At 45.8% G+C, this 18,546-nt stretch overlaps 1 protein-coding gene across 4 annotated transcripts in view; it reads right to left on the reverse strand.

The window, feature by feature from the left end:
• The window catches only part of RAB22A (RAB22A, member RAS oncogene family), a 97,058-nt gene that overhangs the window by 16,228 nt on the left and 62,284 nt on the right, over nucleotides 1-18,546 (reverse strand). For all 4 annotated transcript variants that reach the window (XM_029612759.1, XM_029612760.1, XM_029612758.1 and 1 more), the window contains 2 exons: nucleotides 18,372-18,478; nucleotides 15,694-15,803 (listed from right to left, as the gene is read on the reverse strand). In XM_029612759.1, the coding sequence (XP_029468619.1) occupies nucleotides 15,694-15,803; nucleotides 18,372-18,478 (217 nt within the window). The remainder of the gene's footprint in view (nucleotides 1-15,693; nucleotides 15,804-18,371; nucleotides 18,479-18,546) is intronic.

The raw sequence follows: 18,546 nt of genomic DNA on the forward strand, positions 1-18,546 counted from the left end.
ACAGCCCAACGCTCCTTGGTGCCCTTTCTGGCACCTCAAAGGGGCCTCAAGAGCACCGGAATACTGAGCCTGGATGCCTCAAAGCTCCATGGTGCTTTGAGTAGATGGCAATCCCCGGCGCTCAACAGCACCAAATCCGTCCAAGACCGAAACCCCTGTCACCCAAGGGCTTCAGTAGCACTCAAAGGCTCTCAGGCCCCAGTGGTCGATGGCCTCGAGGGCCACTAGGGTGCTCAATGGCTTAGTTGACAGTGCTCGACATAGTCAAGAGCAGCAATGAACAGCATCACTGGCTAATACCAGATGGCCTCCATGGCAGCCCCACACCTCGATGGCATCAAGGGTGACGACTGAATAAAGGCAGCTCTGCACGACGACAGCATCAAGGGCAGCTATGGCATGAAGGTCACATACCTCGATGGGATCGAGGGTCCCAAATGCATCAAGGGGGATCATGGCGCTCGATGGCAGTCCTGGTCCCCAACACTCGAGATTGGTGCCGCTACTCCACAACATCAAGGCCCAAGGCACTTGATGACTCTGGTGCAGAAGGCCCTTACAGAACTCAACACATCAAGGGTGACCATAGCACTCAATGGCAGTCCTGGTCCCCGATGTGGTCCTGACAGACATGTCAGATTGGTGCACTGGTCACAGATGTGCGTGGGCAACAGTTACCGGGCACGTCACTGAAGCTGCAGCAGTAAGCTGCTTACCCAGGCAGAGGCAAGCAGGAGGGGAGGCTATGTCATCTACAGCTTCTCCCAATTGAAACTAGTTCCTTTGAACATAGGGAGGATGAGCTCTCCCTTATCCAGGAACAGTGTGGTCCTCGATTTCTTCACTGTCTGAACCTCCATCAATGCTGATTGATGAAACGACATGGAACTCCTGCCCAGGTAGAACTCAAGCAAGACCCCAGGTTTATTGGCCTACATGGATCACTATGGGCTGCATTCTGTCTGTCCTGCCAGCACTTGACAAAGTTACTGCAGGTGCATAGCAACTAAGGCCCACTATGCAGTTGGCACACAGTGGAAAGAGGAAAAAAGGAAAATAAAAAAAATATAAAACTATCATAAGGTAAGGAAAAACAGCTGCAACTCTAGAAAAAAAAAAAAATCACAAAAACTGAGGAGAGCGCAAAGCTGAATACTGTGACACATGGCTCCCGTGACCACACAGCTCTGTGTGTGTGTGTGTGGGGGGGGGGGGGGGTGAAGACTGAGGGACTCTGCCTAGGGGACAGGGAGATAACTACAGCTGCACTTGCTCAGTAGGGCATGTTGGAACGTTTTAGAATCTCTGAGATCAAAGTTCTAGACCAGAGCTCCATCCAATGTCACCCATGTGTGAGGACTGCCAACCTGCTTGTCCTCAGAGAAACTCAGTTACAAAACTCAGTTACAACTGTCTCAGCACTACTGCAATCAATTACAGGAACCATGCTAAAAAACAAACACACACACACACTCTATCAAGGGAGAACAGATTATTCAGAAAAGATGGGTTTCATATAATAAGTGATCACAGAAGCCACAGAACCTCTCTTTATAAAGAGAAAAAAGGGGTAATGCAGCCCCCTTTTAAGAACACACAGGTCGAGGCAATATAGTGTGCTCAGCTATGTGCCCTGTTTAACATGCAATAAGGAGATTAGTGTGTCCAAAACGCATGTCCTAACCAGCGCGTAAGCTAATAGTGCTCACTGCAGTAAATTCATGGTGATGAGGCTATTAGCTATTACTCATTACTCCCCCGATGCAAAACAACAAAAAAAAAAAAGTGCGCCCAACACGCACATTTTTACTCTCAAAAATTGCCTGCCCCAGAGCAGGTGTCAATTCTTGAGGAGCCCCTAAAGTTTTTTGGTTTCTCTGACTTAATATTGGTCAGGTTAAAAAACCAGACACTCATAAAACTGAGTGACTGTTTTCATAACCTGCACTGACAGCCACCTCTCCTGGGTGCCTGCTGCCGAGAAGACGCTAGGGGTGCACAATTTCCCCTAGCGCCTTTTTACTGTGGTAGCCCATTTAAATATTACATCAGGCACCCTGGAAAGGTGGATCGGCACACGATCCAGCACCCGCTTTCCTTACATGAGTGCCAGTTTTCTGCACGCCAATATTGCATTGGCCTGATAGAGCTCTATATTTAACACCTCTTAAATTAAATGGAACATTTCTACTTGGGGTTAGGATGTGAACAGTTATTTTACCGCTATCTCTTTAAAAATATTACTGGAAACCTAATGATGAAACCACTCATTTAGCAAATGCTGCTTACCTGTAACAGGTGTTCTCACAGAACACCTGTTACAGGTGTTCTGTGAGACAGGACTCCATATGTGACATCTCAGGACTCCATCCTGAGATGTCACATATGGGTGACATCTCAGGATGGAGTCCAATCACGGAACACTTTTGTCAAAGTTTCTAGAACTTTGACTGGCACCTACTGAGCATGCCCAGGATGGCACTAACCCTGCAACCAGCAGGGGTCCCCCCTTCAGTCTTGTTTAAAAGCTATTGCAAGTGCCAAAAAATAAAAGAAAATGTAACGAACCCAACACCGCAGGGTGGCGGGTGGGTTTCATGAGGACTACCATCCTGCTGTCCTGTGATAACACCTGTTACAGGTAAGCAACATTTGCTTTCTCACAGGACAAGCAGGATGGTAGACCTCACATATGGGTGAGTACTGAGCTGAGGATGTCCGAGATGTGCACCAAATGTACCCAAGACGTGCAACCGGCACAACAACTGGGGTGGAATTTGGTAGAGGGCATCCTGAAGCCTAACGGGCAGGCGGAAGGGTGTTGGTACATCAAGTTGCAAAAAGGTTGCGCAAGACAGACTGGCTGAAGATGGAATCTTGTCTTCCAGCCTTGTCCAAACAATAATGGGCTGTAAAGGTATGGACAGAACTCCAGATAGCAGCCCTACAAATATCAGGAAGCGGCACCGACCGTAGGTGCACTACTGGCCCTAATGGAGTGTGCTTTAACACAGTCTTGAAGTGGAATGCCTGCTTGCTGATAGCAAAAGGATATGCAGTCCACTAACCAGGAGGAGAGAGTCTGCTTACCCACAGGTTGCGCCAATCTGTTAGAATGGAAAGAAACAAACAGCTGAGTGCTTTTCCTGTGGGCAGTTGTACGGTCTAGGTAGAATGCTAGAGCCTGTTTACAGTCAAAGATATGCAGAGCCTATTCTCCTGGATTAGAATGGGGCCTGGGAAAGAAGGTAGGTAGTATGATGGCTTGATTAATGTGAAACTCCGATATTACCTTAGGCAAAAACTTAGGGTGAGTGCGGAGTACTACCCGGCCGTGCAGAAGTTTAGTATAAGGCAGGTAGGTAACTAGAGCCTGTAACTCACTAACTCTGCTAGCAGATGTGATTGCCAGAAGAAAAATCACTTTCCATGTGAGATAGCGAAGATCACAGGATTGGAGAGGCTCGAATGGAGGTTTCATGAGCCGACCCAAAACTAAGTTAAGGTCCCAAGAAGGGGCCGGAGGGCGCAGTGGAGTTTTGAGGTGGAGCAAGCCCTTCAAAAATAGTGTTACAAGATGTTGTACTGAAATGGGAACATCCCCAACACCTTTATGGAAGGTGGCTACTGCACTGATATGCATCCTGATGGAAGAAGTTTTTAGACATGACTGATAGGTGCCAGAGGAAGTCCAGAAACTTCGTGGTGGATCAGTTGAAAGGATCAAGGGACAGTGAGGCACACTATGACTTAAACCTGTTCCATTTGTAAAAATAAGATTTTCTTGTGGAAGGCTTTCGTGAAGCAATCAAGGCATGGGAAACTGGCTCCGAAAGGTTGAGTGGCTGAAGAATTAATCTTTCAACATCCAGGCAGTCAGGGACAAGGCCTGAAGATTGGGGTGGCATAGGCAACCCATCATTTTGAGTGATCAGAAGCAGGTCCTTCCCCAAGGGAATGTGCCTGCAAATGGAGAGGTCCTGAAGAATCGTAAAACCACACTTGGCATGGCCAGTGAGGGGCTACCAGGATCATGGTTCCCTTGTCATGATGTAGCTTCACGAGAGTCTGAGAGAAGTGGAAGTGGAGGGAATGCATAGAGGAGACCGGTGGCCCATGAGAGGGAGAACGCGTCTCTTGGTAGTGAATGTTGGCTGCGAGTGAGCGAGCAAAAGTTCTCTACTTTGTGGTTTTGAGGTGACGCAAAGAGGTCTATGTAAGGGTAACCCCAACGTTGGAATATCGAGTTCGCTACTGTGGGGTTGAGAGACCACTCGTGCGGCTGAAAAGTGCGACTTAGCCTGTTTGCCAACACATTGTCCACTCCCAGCAAGTAGGTGGCCCTGAGGTACATCGAGTGGGAAAGGGCCTCCGCCCATATCTGTGCAGCTTCCTGACACAGGAAGTAGGAGCCCATCCCTCCCTGCTTGTTGATGTACCACATGGCCACCTGGTTATCTGTCTGAATCAGGATGACCTGGTGGGAGAGGCGATCCTGAAACACTTGAGAGCATATCTGATTGCTCATAGTTCCAGGAAATTGATTTGGTGTTTGGCTTCCTCTGGAGACCAAGACCTTTGAGATTGTAAATTGGCAACATGTGCTCCCCAGCCGAGGTTGGAAGCATCGGTGGTAAGGGTTACTTGAGGTTCTGGAGTCTGGAACGGTAGGCCTTGGAGAAGATTGGTCTGATTTTTCCACCAAGCTAAAGACTGACGAAGTGGGTTGGTGATGTGGATAATGGTTGATGATTGTTGAATGGATTGAGTCCATTGTGACCGTAGAGTCCACTGCATGACTCATGGCCAAGCGGGCCATTGGGGTAACATGCACTGAGGAAGCCATGCGTCCCAGTAAGATAAGGAAATGGCATGCAGTTGAGCGTTGTTGAGATTGTAGCTGGTGTGCGAGAGAAGTGAGAGTGAGAGCTCTTTCTCGAGGCAGAAATGCTTTTGCTTTGAAGGTGTCCAAGTCCACTCCTATGAATGAAAGTTTGAGATGGGACTAAGCAGGATTTTTTGTAATTGATGAGAAATCCTAGAGAGATCAGAGTGTGTAAGGTAAGACGTAGGGATGTCAGAGCAGCTCGCTGAGTGGGAGCCCTGATCAACCAATCGTCGAGATAGGGGTAGACGTGAACACCTTGAGTCCTGAGGAAGGCTGCTACTACTACTACTACGAGATACTTGGTGAAAAACTCGTGGTGCAGATGCTAGGCCGAATGGGAGCACTCTGTATTGATAGTGCTTTGGACCTACCAGGAATCTCAGAAATCTGCGATGAGACAGTTATCACAATGTGTGTGTAAGTGTCCTGGAGATCTAGAAAGCAGAGCCAGTCTTCCCTTTGCAGAAGAGGAAGGAGGGAACCCAAGGTTACCATCTTGAACTTTTCTCATTGGAGGTACTTGAGGGCACGCAGGTCCAGAATTGGACGAACGCCGCCTGACTTTTTGGGGGATTAGAAAGTACCGAGAATAGAATCTGAGTCCCTGTTGGGAGTAGGGCATTGGTTCGATTGCTCTGGATTGAAGAAGGAGGGAGACCTCCTGGTCCAGGAGTAGTGAGTGGTCTGATGTTCCCCAATTCAGAGGTGGGGAATCCGGTGGGATGGAGAGAAAGTTCAGGTGAGAACCTTGAGAGATTATGGCAAGGACCCACTGGTCCGACAAACGACCTCCCAGTGGTACATGTGGCAGTGGAAGTTGGCTGCTGCTCTCTATGCAGGAGTCAAAAACCGGAAGCAGGGCCCAGCTGAGGAGCTGCTTGAGGTTTTTGTTTATGAAGTTGTTGGGACTGGGCCTTTTGGAAAGGCTTTGTGGAGCGACCTCTAGACTGTGGTGGGTAAGACTTCTCTTGACGATAGAATGACTTTTTAGAGTCCTTCCTGAATGGTTGGCTTGGCCGAATAGTCAGAAGGCATCAGAGAAAGTTGGCGAAGAGTCTCATGATGATCCTTGAGCTGCGCCACTGTTTGTTGGATCTGTTCACCAAACAGACTGTCTCCAATGCAAGGCAGATCGGACAATCTGTCTTGGGCTTCAGGACATAAGTCCGAAGACTTAAGTCAGGCCCATCTTCTTGCAGAAATAGCAGCTGCCGAAACCCTGGAAGCGGTGTCGAAGATGTCATAAGAGGACCTTATTTCATGTTTCCACGCTTCAAAACCTTTGTGGACCAGGGTTTGTAGCTGCTCCTGGAATTGATGAGTCCTGTATTTGCTTGAACAGGACCCTATTGTACTGGGTCATATAAAGTTGGTAAGAGGCTATCCGAGAGATAAGCACTGATCCCTGGAATACATGCCGACCAATGGCATCCAGGAATTTTTGTTCCTTGCCTGGAGGGAAGGAAGAATGGGGCTTTGAACGTCATGCCTTCTTTTGGGCAGATTCAACCATCATGGACTGGTGATCCAATTGAGGTTTTTGGAAACCTGGAGCTGATTGGACCAAGTATGTGGTATCTGCTTTGTGGTGGACGGTGCTACCGAACCAGGGTGTTCCCAATTCTTTTTGAGAAGATCCAAAAGAAGTTGATGGAATGGGATGGAGGTGATTTCTTTGGAAGCATCCAGAAATTGTAACAGCTCCATCATCTGATGTCTATCGTCTTGCTCAGTCTGTAGCTGGAAGGGAACCAACTCAGACATTTCCTTCACAAAATTGATGAAGGACAAGTCCTCTGGGGGAGAACGCTTTCTGCTTTCGGTAGGAGAGGTTGAAGATGGTAAATCATCGGTGTCCAGGGACGAATTGTCAGTCCAGGTATCATAAGGATCAGCACTAGTCCCCCTTTAGGCACCTGAGAGAGACGGGAGGAAGGTATTCCCGAAGGTCCTGGTCTAGGCTCCGATGAAGGAGTTATGGGAGGCACCGATGAAGGCATCAAGGGCATCGGTGGATGGATCGGCGGTACCGATGACCGCAACGGTATCGATGACAATGGTTGAGGAATTCCTCAACCATCGTCATTGATACCATTGCGGTCTCCCGATGGAGGAAGACAGAACGGTGTTTCTCCTCCTGATGACAGAGCAAGTGGAGAGGGCACCGGAGCCATCGGTGACCCCGGATCCATCGGTGGAAAAGCGGCTTATAAAAGCGCTTCCATCCTTGAGAGCAGCGGTACCAATGCTGCCGGAATGGGACCGGTGGTCGGTTCCACAATCGGCACCGTTTCAGCATCGGAGGAACCTGGAATCTGTGCATCGCTTTGTCGATAGTTTCCTGAACCATCCGGTCCAGCTCTTCACGGAGACCTGGAGCAATCAGCCCCGGTTCCGGAAGGGGAGAAGGAGGCAGAGGCGTAGCCGGAGGGACCACTGTTAAAGGCGGAGTCGTGGCTCCCATTACCCATCCGGGTGAGGGTTGCCTCGGTGACCTGGTCTCAGAAAGGGTCGATGCCTTTTCTGGACGGGGTTTCTTTGATGGCGGCTTGGACGATGATTTGCCTTCGTTGATGGTCCGAGGCTTTCGGTGTCAATGCCAATGTTTCTCTCTAGGATCCCCTCGATCCTGAGGGAGAGCAGAGGTAGTAGATGGCTGGGAAGTAGACGACGCTGGACGGACACCGGCTGCTGCCAGATACTTGTGCGACATGGATTGGTGCCAGTTCAGACGACGTCTGAGTTTGAGACCGAAAGAAAAGTTCCATCTTCTCCATTCTGGCTTTGCGACCTTTTGGTGTCATTAAGGCACATTTGGTGCAAGTCAGGACATCATGCTCACACCCTAAGCACATTACACAGACCTTATGGGAGTCTGTGATGGACACTGTGTGAGTGCAGTCAGGGCACCGAAGGAATCCCAACGCCATGGCCTTTGAAAAAATTGAGCCGCGGTGTGGTCGACGGCCAGTAGGCCGCGAGGGCCAAATTCAACAGGAATCAAACGGAATCGGGTAAAAACTTACCGGAGTACTGCGGAAGTAAAAAATTCAAGAGGGGTACCCCTGTGGGGTATTAAAGTTTGAAGTAATTCCGTGAGGAAAATTCCTGTCAGGAATCTCTAAGAGCTCCTTAACCCGCATGGCTACTGCTGCGCGGAAAAAAGACTGAAGGGGGACCCCTGCTGGTTGCAGGGTTAGTGCCACCCTGGGCATGCCCAGTAGGTGCCAGTCAAAGTTCTAGAAACTTTGACAAAAGTGTTCCATGATTGGGCTCCATCCTGTGATGTCACCCATATGTGAGGACTACCATCCTGCTTGTCCTGTGAGAAATTTAAAATTTGTAGATCGCCTAACAACATTCCTAGGTAGTTAACCTACCATTCATAAATACATAAAACAATCAAGACATATTCAATTGGATAACAGACTAAAACCAACAAACCATACCAAAATAATATATAAAAGACTTACATAAGTCTCATTTACAGATGTACTCAGTTTCCCTCCCCCATGAGCCACAAATACAAGTACTGTGTTGAAGGACTCTGATACAAGACTATTTATGGATAAAAAAGTAGCTTATGGTTATGATCTTTCCTATCACACTGAACCACACATATGAGGTCAAGCGTGAATGGTTTCCTATCAGAGCTGTAAAACAGCATTTTTGTCACCACCCTGGAATACAGTCCAGCCTTTATCTGAACCTTCATTGTGAATCAGAGTTGAGCTAAGGTGCTAGAAACCCAGGATAACTCCAAACACCAGGTTCTTTAACCAGCTATACTGGCTATGGTCAGTCTGTGCACTGATCCAATGCTTTGTTCCACCTTCTCCTGAATGTCTAGTGTGTGATTCAGTAAGATTTCACTGTCACTGTACAAAGTCCGAAGTCTCCGGAGAGCAACTTGCTCACTGAAAATGGTATTCTTCCTGCCCAAGTTGACATTTCAGATGTGCATATAGCAACACTTTCCCGCTATCAATTAAAAACCTTACAACTAGGTCATGCCTGAAATTCTTTAGCTTGCTTCTAAGCAACTTATCTAAACCTCAGGCAGTAGCCCTATTCAGATAGGTCAAAAATTACTTCACACAGAATGCTGTTTTTATGAAAGGTGAGAAATGAAATGAAGAAACAGAGAATGGAATTAGATAGCTTCATGTTGCATGTGATAGTCAGAATGAAGCTACTGGATTCAGTGAATACAAAACAATCTGCCTCTCATGCTAACATGGGTTGCTCTTGAAAATTCAGGGGGGAATTGTGGGAAGCAAACTAAACCAGTGGTTCCCAATCTTGGGTCTGGGAGACCATGTCGAGAGAGAGATTGCCAGAAGAGAGGCAATCAAAGTGCAGCTGCTGAGATATCCCGTGTTTAACTACTGACAACACCCAATATGAATCATAATAGCCAAGAAGTATGCTGACAGGATAAAGAAAAGAAATTTTGTCCTGATTAGAACTTTAAACCAGAACTGAAGGATGCTTATCAAGATCTGCCTGTTTGTAAGCTCCTGCATAAATAAAACCAAGGCAGAGGGACAATGCAGCAACTTAAACTCATAAGCAGAAGCCACAGACTGGCCAAGGGAAGTCCAGAGGATCCACCACCTATGGATGAAGGGGGAGCATTCTGAAAAAAAGAGAAAAAACTGACATGGCTGACAGCCTTAGTGGGAGGACTCCCCCCTGAAGAAAAGGGGAGGGGGGAAAAGACCTGCAATGCAGCAAAGACCCTCCACCCACTACATGATTATGCACAAGCTTATGCATATTTATCAGCTGGAAAGTATAAGACAGGGGCAAATAAGGAGAAAGGGAGCATATCCGAAGCAGCCTAGCACCCCCTGCTATCGAGTAGGGAGAAGACTAGGTGTGGCCAGGAGAGCGGAGAGAGGCGGTGCTCCTGCCTGGGGTTGGACGGTGCCAAGGAGCTGAGAGCAGCCCGACAGCTGGCAGTAACAGACCCGGAAGCAAGACTCCTTCCCAGACAGTTCTTCAGACCTCCAGCCAGAGCCTGCTTCAGAGATAAACAGAGAAATTGCCTGAAATGGGACCTGGGGTAAGTAATTTAGCCATTAGTATTAATATATTAGGCAGGCTAAGGTTTATGGCATGTTTGAAACCACCCATGGTACAGAACCTTCTTTAGGGTAAACTGATGCTTAGTGGCCAGGATGTTAGAGACAGGAATTGTTATACTCTAAATGCTAAATCCTGCCAAATCTGATAAAATAAAAGTCTAACTCTGTGGAGAACATGTCTCTTCCTGAACTTAGGATAGTGAGTTTAAGTGGGAGGGGAACTACAAGTGTCCTGTAGCGGACAGGTCCTTGCACTCCTAAACCGCTCCTGGCTGATCCTACTGCCAGATCCCACATTGTCCATGCCAAGAGGAGAGGAAGATCACACCCTCAAGTACCCCAAAACCTGCACAGAGAGGAGGTGGGGAAGAGAATCCTGAATCGGCAGGGAAGAGTGTTATTAATCACCACCATGAGAAGCCTGAAGTAACTCAGAGGATGGAAAGTATGCTGCCTCCAGCATCTTAAGTAGCTGCTGCTCCACTTCAGAGATGGTAGCAAGCAGGGTAATATCCCTAAGGGGGATTCTGAACACTGTTACATGTGCTCCGGCCTGATACAAAGGCGCCACAGTGAGGTGTATGGCCATGGGGGTAAGGGATGGGGCCATTTGGAGGCCAGCACACGGAGATGAGGACAGAAAATAAGCACTCAAAAAGGGGCAACAGGAAGAGCATTCAGAAGAGGCCATGGGGGTTCATCAGTCAGGAAGGGGCCATGGGGAGAGGCAGGAGGGAGAGCACACAGGAAGGTGTTATGAAAGCAGGGCAGGAGAGAAGGTATGTGGGTAGGGGCCATGAGGAAGAGGTTCACAGAAAAGACCACGGGGGAGGGAAGGAGGTCAAAGGTAGGAGTGGGGTGAGGTGGAAGTACAGCAGGAGGGAGAGGATTAGAGAAGGTGCTGCAGGAAGGAGGCATAGGTGGGTGGAAGCAGGATAAAAGAATGTACTTGGGAAGGGTTCATATGAGAATCAGGGAAGGGGCTGCAGGAGGAGGATGGCAAGAGTAAGCCACTCAAAGGAGGGCAAGAGTGGGGGGAAGCAGGGTAGGAAAGAAGGCATTCAGGAAGGGGCCATGGGGGAGGTAGGAGGGAACGAACCAATGAAGAGGATTACCCGGGGAGAGGGCAGGAGAGAGAGATGACCACAAGGAAGCGGGTGAGAGGGACAGACATGCATCAAGGATCATTTTGTAATCCCTGCATTAAAGTCGGTGGTACTAAAGTACTTACATCAACATAAGAACATACGATGCACCATACTGGGTCAGACCAAGCCCAGTATCCCGTCTCCAACAGTGGGGTCAATGCAAGTCACAGGCAAATATCTAAAATATTAAATAGATCCCATGCTACTAATGCCGGCAACAAGCACTGGCTATTCCCTACTGATTGTGGATTTCTCCTCCAGAATTTATCCAACCCTTTTTTAAACCCAGCTACACTAGCTGCCTTAACCATATCATGTGGTAACAAATTCTAGAGCTTAATTTTGCACTGAGTGAAAAACATTTATTTAAAACTTTTTTATACCGACCTTCATGAAAAAATTTCATATCAGATCGGTTTACATGTAACAAAGGGTATAACTTAAACATAATCAATTAACCAGAAACGGAAGTTACATATAACAAGGGAAAAATAACTTGGGGGCTAGGCTAGTCAGAGGTAAAGGACAGTGTAACTGAAAAAAAATAGATAAGGCAGTGAGACAAAAGAAACAGCGGCTTAAATATAACGTCTAAACATGACGGGGCATTAATTTTCTCCAATTTGTTTTAAATGAGCTACTTGCTAACTTCATGGAGTGCCCCCTTAGTCCTTGTATTATCCAAAAGAGTAAATAATTGTATCACATTACCCATTCAAGTCCTTTCATAACTTTGTAGACCTCTATCATATCCCCCCCCCCCCCTCAGCCGTCTCTTTTCCAAGCTGAACAGCCCTAACCTCTTTAGCCTTTCCTCATGGGGAGCTGTTCCATCCCCTTTGTCATTTTGGTTGCCCTTCTCTGTACTTTCTCCAGAGTAATTATATCTTTTTTGAGATGTGGTGACCAGAATTGCACACAGTATTCAAGGTGTGGTCTAACCATTGAGTGATACAGAGGCATTATGACATCGACCGTTTTATTTGCCATTCTCTTCCTAATAATTCCCAACATTGTTTGCTTTTTTCACTGCCACATCACACTGAGCCAATGATTTCAATATATTGTCTACTATGATGCCTAGATCTTTTTTCTGAGAGGTAACTCCTATAATGGAACCTAACATGGGATTATTTTTCCCTATATGCATCACCTTGCACTTGTACATATTAAATTTCATCTGCCATTTGGATGCCAAATCTTCCAGCCTTGCAAGTTCCTCCTGCAATTTATCACAACCTGCTTGTGATTTAACTACTCTGAATAATTGTGTCATTTACAAAATTTGGTCATCTCACTCGTAACTGTTTCCAGATCATTTATAAATATATTAAAAAGCACTGATCTAAGTTCAGATCCCTGAGGCACTCCACTATTTACCTTTTTCCACTGTGAAAACAGACCACTTAATCCTACTCTGTTTCCTATCTTAACTGGTTTGCAATCCACAAAAGGACATCGCTTCCTATCCCATGACTTTTATCTACTGGCTCATCATCTTTATTCACATGCCTACTTACCCCTTAAAAAAGATTTAGCAGATTTGTGAGGCAAAATTTCCCTTGGGTAAATCCATGCGACTGTGTCCCATTAAATCATGTCTATTTATATGTTCTGTGGTTTTATTTTTTTTTTTATAATAGTTTCCACAATTTTTCCTGGTACTGAAGTCAGGTTCACCGGTTTATAGTTTTTCAGACCATCTCTGGAGCATTTTTATATATGGTGGTTACATTGGCCACCTTCCAATGTTCAGGTACAATGCATGATTTTAATGATAGGTTACAAGTAATTTTGTAACCTGTTTGAAATTTTATTTTTTAGTTCCTTCATAACCTTGGGATGTATACCATCCGGTCCAGCTGATTTGCTAATCTTCAGTTTATGAATCTGGCCTACTACATCTTCCAGGTTTACCGTAATTTGGGTCAGTTCATCTGAATCATCTCCTCAACATCCTTCTCAGTAAACACCGAAGCAAGGAATTCATTTAGTCTCTGTGATGGTCTTACCTTTCCTAAGTGCCTCTTAACCCCCTCGATCATCTAATGATTCCACTGACTCCCTTGCAGACTGCCTGTTTCAGATATATTTTTAAAAGCTTTTATTCATTTTTGCATCTATGAACAACTTCTATTCAAATTCTCTTTTAGCCTGTCTATCAGTTTTACATTTAGCTTGTCAATGTTTATGCTTTTTCCTATTTTCTTCAGATGGATCCTTCCAATTTTTGAAGAAAGATCTTTTAGCTAAAATAGTTTCTTTCACCTCACCTTTTAACCATATAGGCAACAGTTTGGCCTTCCTTCCACCTTTCTTAATGCGTGGAATAAATATGGACTGCACTTCTAAGATTGTTAAAAAAACAAAAAACAAACTATGTCTATGCCTGATGTACACTCATAACCTTTTCAGCTGTACCTTTCAGTTTTTTTCTAACTTTTTCTTATTTTATCAAAGTTTCCTTTTTGAAAGTTTAGTGCTAGAGCTGTGGATTTACTTGTCCCCCCCCTTCCAGTCACTAATTCAAATTTGATCACCTTATGATCATCACTATTGCCAAGTGGTCCCACCACACCACTCACCAAATCCTGCACTCTACTAAGAATCAGATCTAAAATAGCTCCCTCTCTCATCAGTTCCTGAACCAATTGCTCCATGAAGCTGTCATTTATTCCATCCAGGAACTTTCTCTCTCTAGCATGTCTTTATGTTAACATTTATCCAGTCAATATTGAGCTAATTGAAATCTCCATTACTACAACACTTCCAATTTGGTTAGCTTCCATAATTTCTCTTAGCATTTCATCACTGTCATCATTTTGGCCAGGTGGATGGTAGAATACTCCTCTAGCTATACTTTTCCCTGACACATGGGATTTCTATCCATAAAGATTCTATTGTACATTTAGTCTCTTGCAGGATCCTTATCCAGCTGGACTTAGTATCATCCCGGACATAAGGCACCTACCCAAAAGTTGCTCTTCCCTATCATTGCAATATAATTTATACCCTGGTATGGCACTATCCCATTGGTTATCCTCCTTCTACCATGACTCTGAGATACCAATTAAGTCTATGTCATCATTCACTGATATATACTCTGTCCCATCTTATTTCTTAGACTTCTGGCATTGGCAGATATATTTCAAAGTGTGTTTTTTTGTTTGTATTAACAGCCTGCTTTTCAGTTGACAGCGATAATTTGGAATCTTTTAGGAGATTCTTTTCTTATAAGCACATGGACTACTTTTGCTTTTATTGGAACCTCTCTGTTGGGATGCCCTAACTTTCCTGCTTCATTAGTATCCTTCGAAGATACCTCTCTCCGAATCATGCACTGCCAAGTGTCTGCTTTCCCTTCTGTTCTGCTCTATCTCCTTTTTAAAGGTTAGCACCAGCAGTCTGGTTCCACCCTGGTTAAGGTGGAGTCCATCCCTTCAGAAGAGACTTCCCCTTCCCCAAAAGATTCCCCAGTTCCTTACAAACTGAATCCCTCTTCCTTGCACCATCATCTCATCCACGCATTGAGACTCCGGAGCTCTGCCTGCCTCTGGTGACCTGCGTGGAACAGGGAGCATTTCAGAGAATGCTACCCTGGAGGTTCTGGATTTAAGCTTTCTACCTAAGAGCCTAGATTTGGCTTCCAGAATCTCTCTCCCACATTTTCCTATGTCATTGGTGTCCACATGTACCATGACAGCCGGCTCCTCCCCAGCACTGTCTAAAACTCTATCTAGGTGACGCGTGAGGTCCGCCACCTTTGCATCTGCAAGCCACAAGAACTTGCTGTGCCACTGGCCCCCGAATTATCAAAGAGATATACTTTGAAAATTTGCTTGCGGGCCTGTGGATACAAAGTTGACTGCTGGGAGGAAGATGAAAGGGAGAGGGGCTGGGTGGGAGAGACTGGTGGGTTGACAGTTGGAGAGAGACTAGTAAGAAGGGGCTTGTAAGAGTGCAAGAGACTGGTGGGGAGGGCTTGTGAGAGATTCTCTGGTGTGGTTGGCAGGAGTGAGGAGTGACTGAAAGAGAGAAATTGGTGGAGAAGGGTGGAGAACCTGGTGGGGTGTAAGCTGGGGAAAAGACTAGAAAAGGATGTGCTGATGAGAGAAACTGGACAGGAGGGCATCGGGTTGCAATACTGGTAGGATGGGCAGGAGAGATGTGGAAAGGGGCTCTGGGAGAGGCTGGGGAAAGAGTTGATGGGAGAGAGCGAGACTGGTGGGGGACAGGATGGGTGTTCCTAAAAACCAAAACTTTTGGATATTGAAAAGGGGGCTCCACACCTGAACAGTTTGGAAACCTCTGGACTAAATCATTAAAAAAATTAATGGACAGTAACGTTATTTAATGTAAAATCCGGCTACTGTTCCCCGAACGCTTTAGTAACAATAGAAGTTTTGTTATGAACAGTCCTTGAACAGCTTTCTTGCCTATGGATTCTGTACCACTTGAGATGCAAGCCAGTGAAGACAATTTGAAGAGGTAGGAACCATTAAAAACGGTGATTTCATTTTTGCAAAGCTTTTCCTCCGCAAGATAGAAACTGTACATTTGTACTTACTTATCTCTATAAACAATTCATTTATGTTTATTGCATTCTTGGCACTGGTCTCTACAAATATTGCATGGATGGAATCTGCATAGTCTTTTGCGTCTTTCTCTAGGACTTCCCTTAAAAATAAAAAGCAGATATGAACAAGTTAACTGTGAGCACAACAGTAACAACTCATATTCACCAGTAAAGTTGAGGTACACAAATGCTGTATTTAATGCTAGGGATGCGCAGCAATAAAAAAATTGTTTTTCATTTCAAAGGGTTTTCATTTTTTTCAGTGTGTGTAGTTTTTTTCTTGATTAGGTTTGTTTTCTGAACCAAATACCCCCCCCTGCCCCCAATAGAACCCACCTCCCCCTGCCAAAAAACAAGGCCTACCGAGCTGAATCTCCCCGGGACTCCGACTTACCCAGCTGGGTCTCCCTGGGCTTCCTCTGCAATGTTCTCTCCCTGTCACCAGGGTCCCCTCAGAGGGCCATGTTTCCTTCCTGTCCCTCTGTGAACTTGGTGTCTCAGCCTGGAGCTCCCTGTGCTTCTGGTGGTGATCCTTCTTACTCTTGTTCTTGCTTTGCATTCTCCCTTGTTTTGGTTCTAGTTTGTACTGGCCCAGTTCTGTGGCCTTCCGATGTCCTGTTTAACTTGTATTTGGCCCAGGTTTGTGGCCTTCTAGTTTTGTTTTTTTTGTCTGCCTTGTGTTTGTTTTGTGGACACCCTGTATCTCTGTTCCTGCTGACCTGCCTGCTGTTTTGGGTGTCTTTTGTGCTCTGCGTGCATATCCTGCCAGCCACCTGAACCTGAGGGCTCAACCCAAGGGGGTGGAGGGGGGGGAGGGTGGCCAGTAGGCTAGTCCTGGTCTTGAGCTAGCCAACTGTAACTGGGTCTAACCTGCTCCTGCTCTGGGGGTGATCACCATCACAGCCAGAGCTGGCGACTTCCACCTCGGTCCCCACTTCCCCCTTCCGTGGGCTCCTACAATGGAAAGGGCAGGAGCAATGCCGTTCACCCTTGCCTGCTGGATAGCAGATTTAAAATGGTGCTGGCCACATGGGGAGAGGCGCTGATGATGTCACTTTGGCATCTCTCCCCATATGGCTGGTGCTATTTTTTAATCATCATGTAACAAGCGGGGGTGAATAGTATCTCTCCTGATCTTTACAGTGTGGGAACTCATGGAAGGAGGAAGAGATCCCCGCCCCTGGGCACATGGTTCTACTGAGGGGGAGGGGGACCGGGGCTCCATTTTAACCTTACAGTGAGCAGTCTACCTTTGTTGGGAGTAGGGTTGGAGGGCCTCCTGAAGGCCTGTTTTGCCCTCCTTCCACCCCCCCCCCCCCAACACACAAATCAAAATGATCTAAACATTTTTGTGTATTTTCAGCTGCAATGAACTGAAAATGGCCTCATTCATCCCATGTCACCCATCTGGGTCACACAAATGCACAATGCTATTTAATTCTATGCTGTAGTGGTTTTGGAACCTGTTACCTTAAATACCAGATGTGAAAACAGCAATTGAAATGCTTTATTTGAAATATATTAAAGGCTCCCAGTTTCCCCACTATTTCCTCTTACTGTGCAATCGCAGGAAACTGGATGCCCTCCTCCTCCCCAATTGTAGTCTGTCCTTCCTCCTCGTCACCCACCCCCAACACAGAATAGCTTCCTCCTTTCTTCCCTCTTGCTGAGACATCCTCCTCTTCACACAGCTATTGGTGGTCTCTGCTACCAAGACACTGTGTGACACTGACGACAGTAAGGCGCACAGTGTCTGTAGTAACTCTATTCTCACAAGGACAGAGTTACTTTCAGCAGAGTGTGACTCACAGTTACTTCACAATTAAGTCAGTGCTCAGGAAGGATGTCTAGTTCATATGCAAATAACTTATCACCATGAAAGGAACCAGGTTTGTGCCAGCAACCCAGGATTAAAAATAAAACTTTGTATTCCTCTGGCAGCCTGCTGAGCCTCCCTACTACGCTGATGAAAAGGTTACCTTTTTTCTAGATGTATTATTCTGTTCATAAAAAAACCCCACAACTTTGGGCTGAAATGGAAAAATGCTGGCTTAACGAGTCCTTTTTAGGTATGAGACAAAGCTGATTTTTTTTGTTACATCTGAGGACAACTATTAGCGGAATTTCCCACATTTAACCCTAAAATCATGCAAAATGAGCCCGTCGTACTACTCCACAGCCTCAAGAGCCCAAGAACTGCATTGAATTCAGAAGTTATCAGTCTTAGAGAACAGCTCAAAGCACCACTAAGTGGAAGAATAAAAAAAAACAAAACAGGACGACTGGATTTGGAACTTTCAAATCCTTTTCTTGGATGTGTGACAAAACCACACACATTTACCATTTCAAGGCCCCTGTGCTCTATGTTTTTCAAAAGTCAAATTCATTAACTCAATAAGCATTAGCTACTTAATTTACTCTGAACTTTGTGTCAATTAAGATTTTCTTTTCACTCAGTGTTTAGGGAAAACGTGAGTACTGCTACTTCAGTGAAGTGCAGTCCATGCACACAACACCGTACAACAGCAGACGTAGGCACCTTTCATTCTGCACTACTGCTTACTTTTAATACTTTTGGGACAACATTTCTCACTAGCCTATTTTGTGCATCTCATGCATGTTTTACAGCACTTTAATAAGAGATGTTTCCATCGTCCACCTGATTTTACCTCACGTCATTAAGATCACACTTATTCCCAGCAATAGCTACAACTATGTTAGGGGGTCCATGCTGCCGGAGCTCTTTCACCCAGTTCTTTAACGTTGAAAATGTTTCCTGGCAAGAGAGAGAAATTAAATATTAAAAAAAAATGAAATTATGAAGAAGTGGTATTTAAAAAAAGA

This window comes from Rhinatrema bivittatum, chromosome 8 (assembly GCF_901001135.1).
Source record: "Rhinatrema bivittatum chromosome 8, aRhiBiv1.1, whole genome shotgun sequence".
NCBI classification, from domain to species: Eukaryota; Metazoa; Chordata; class Amphibia; order Gymnophiona; family Rhinatrematidae; genus Rhinatrema; species Rhinatrema bivittatum.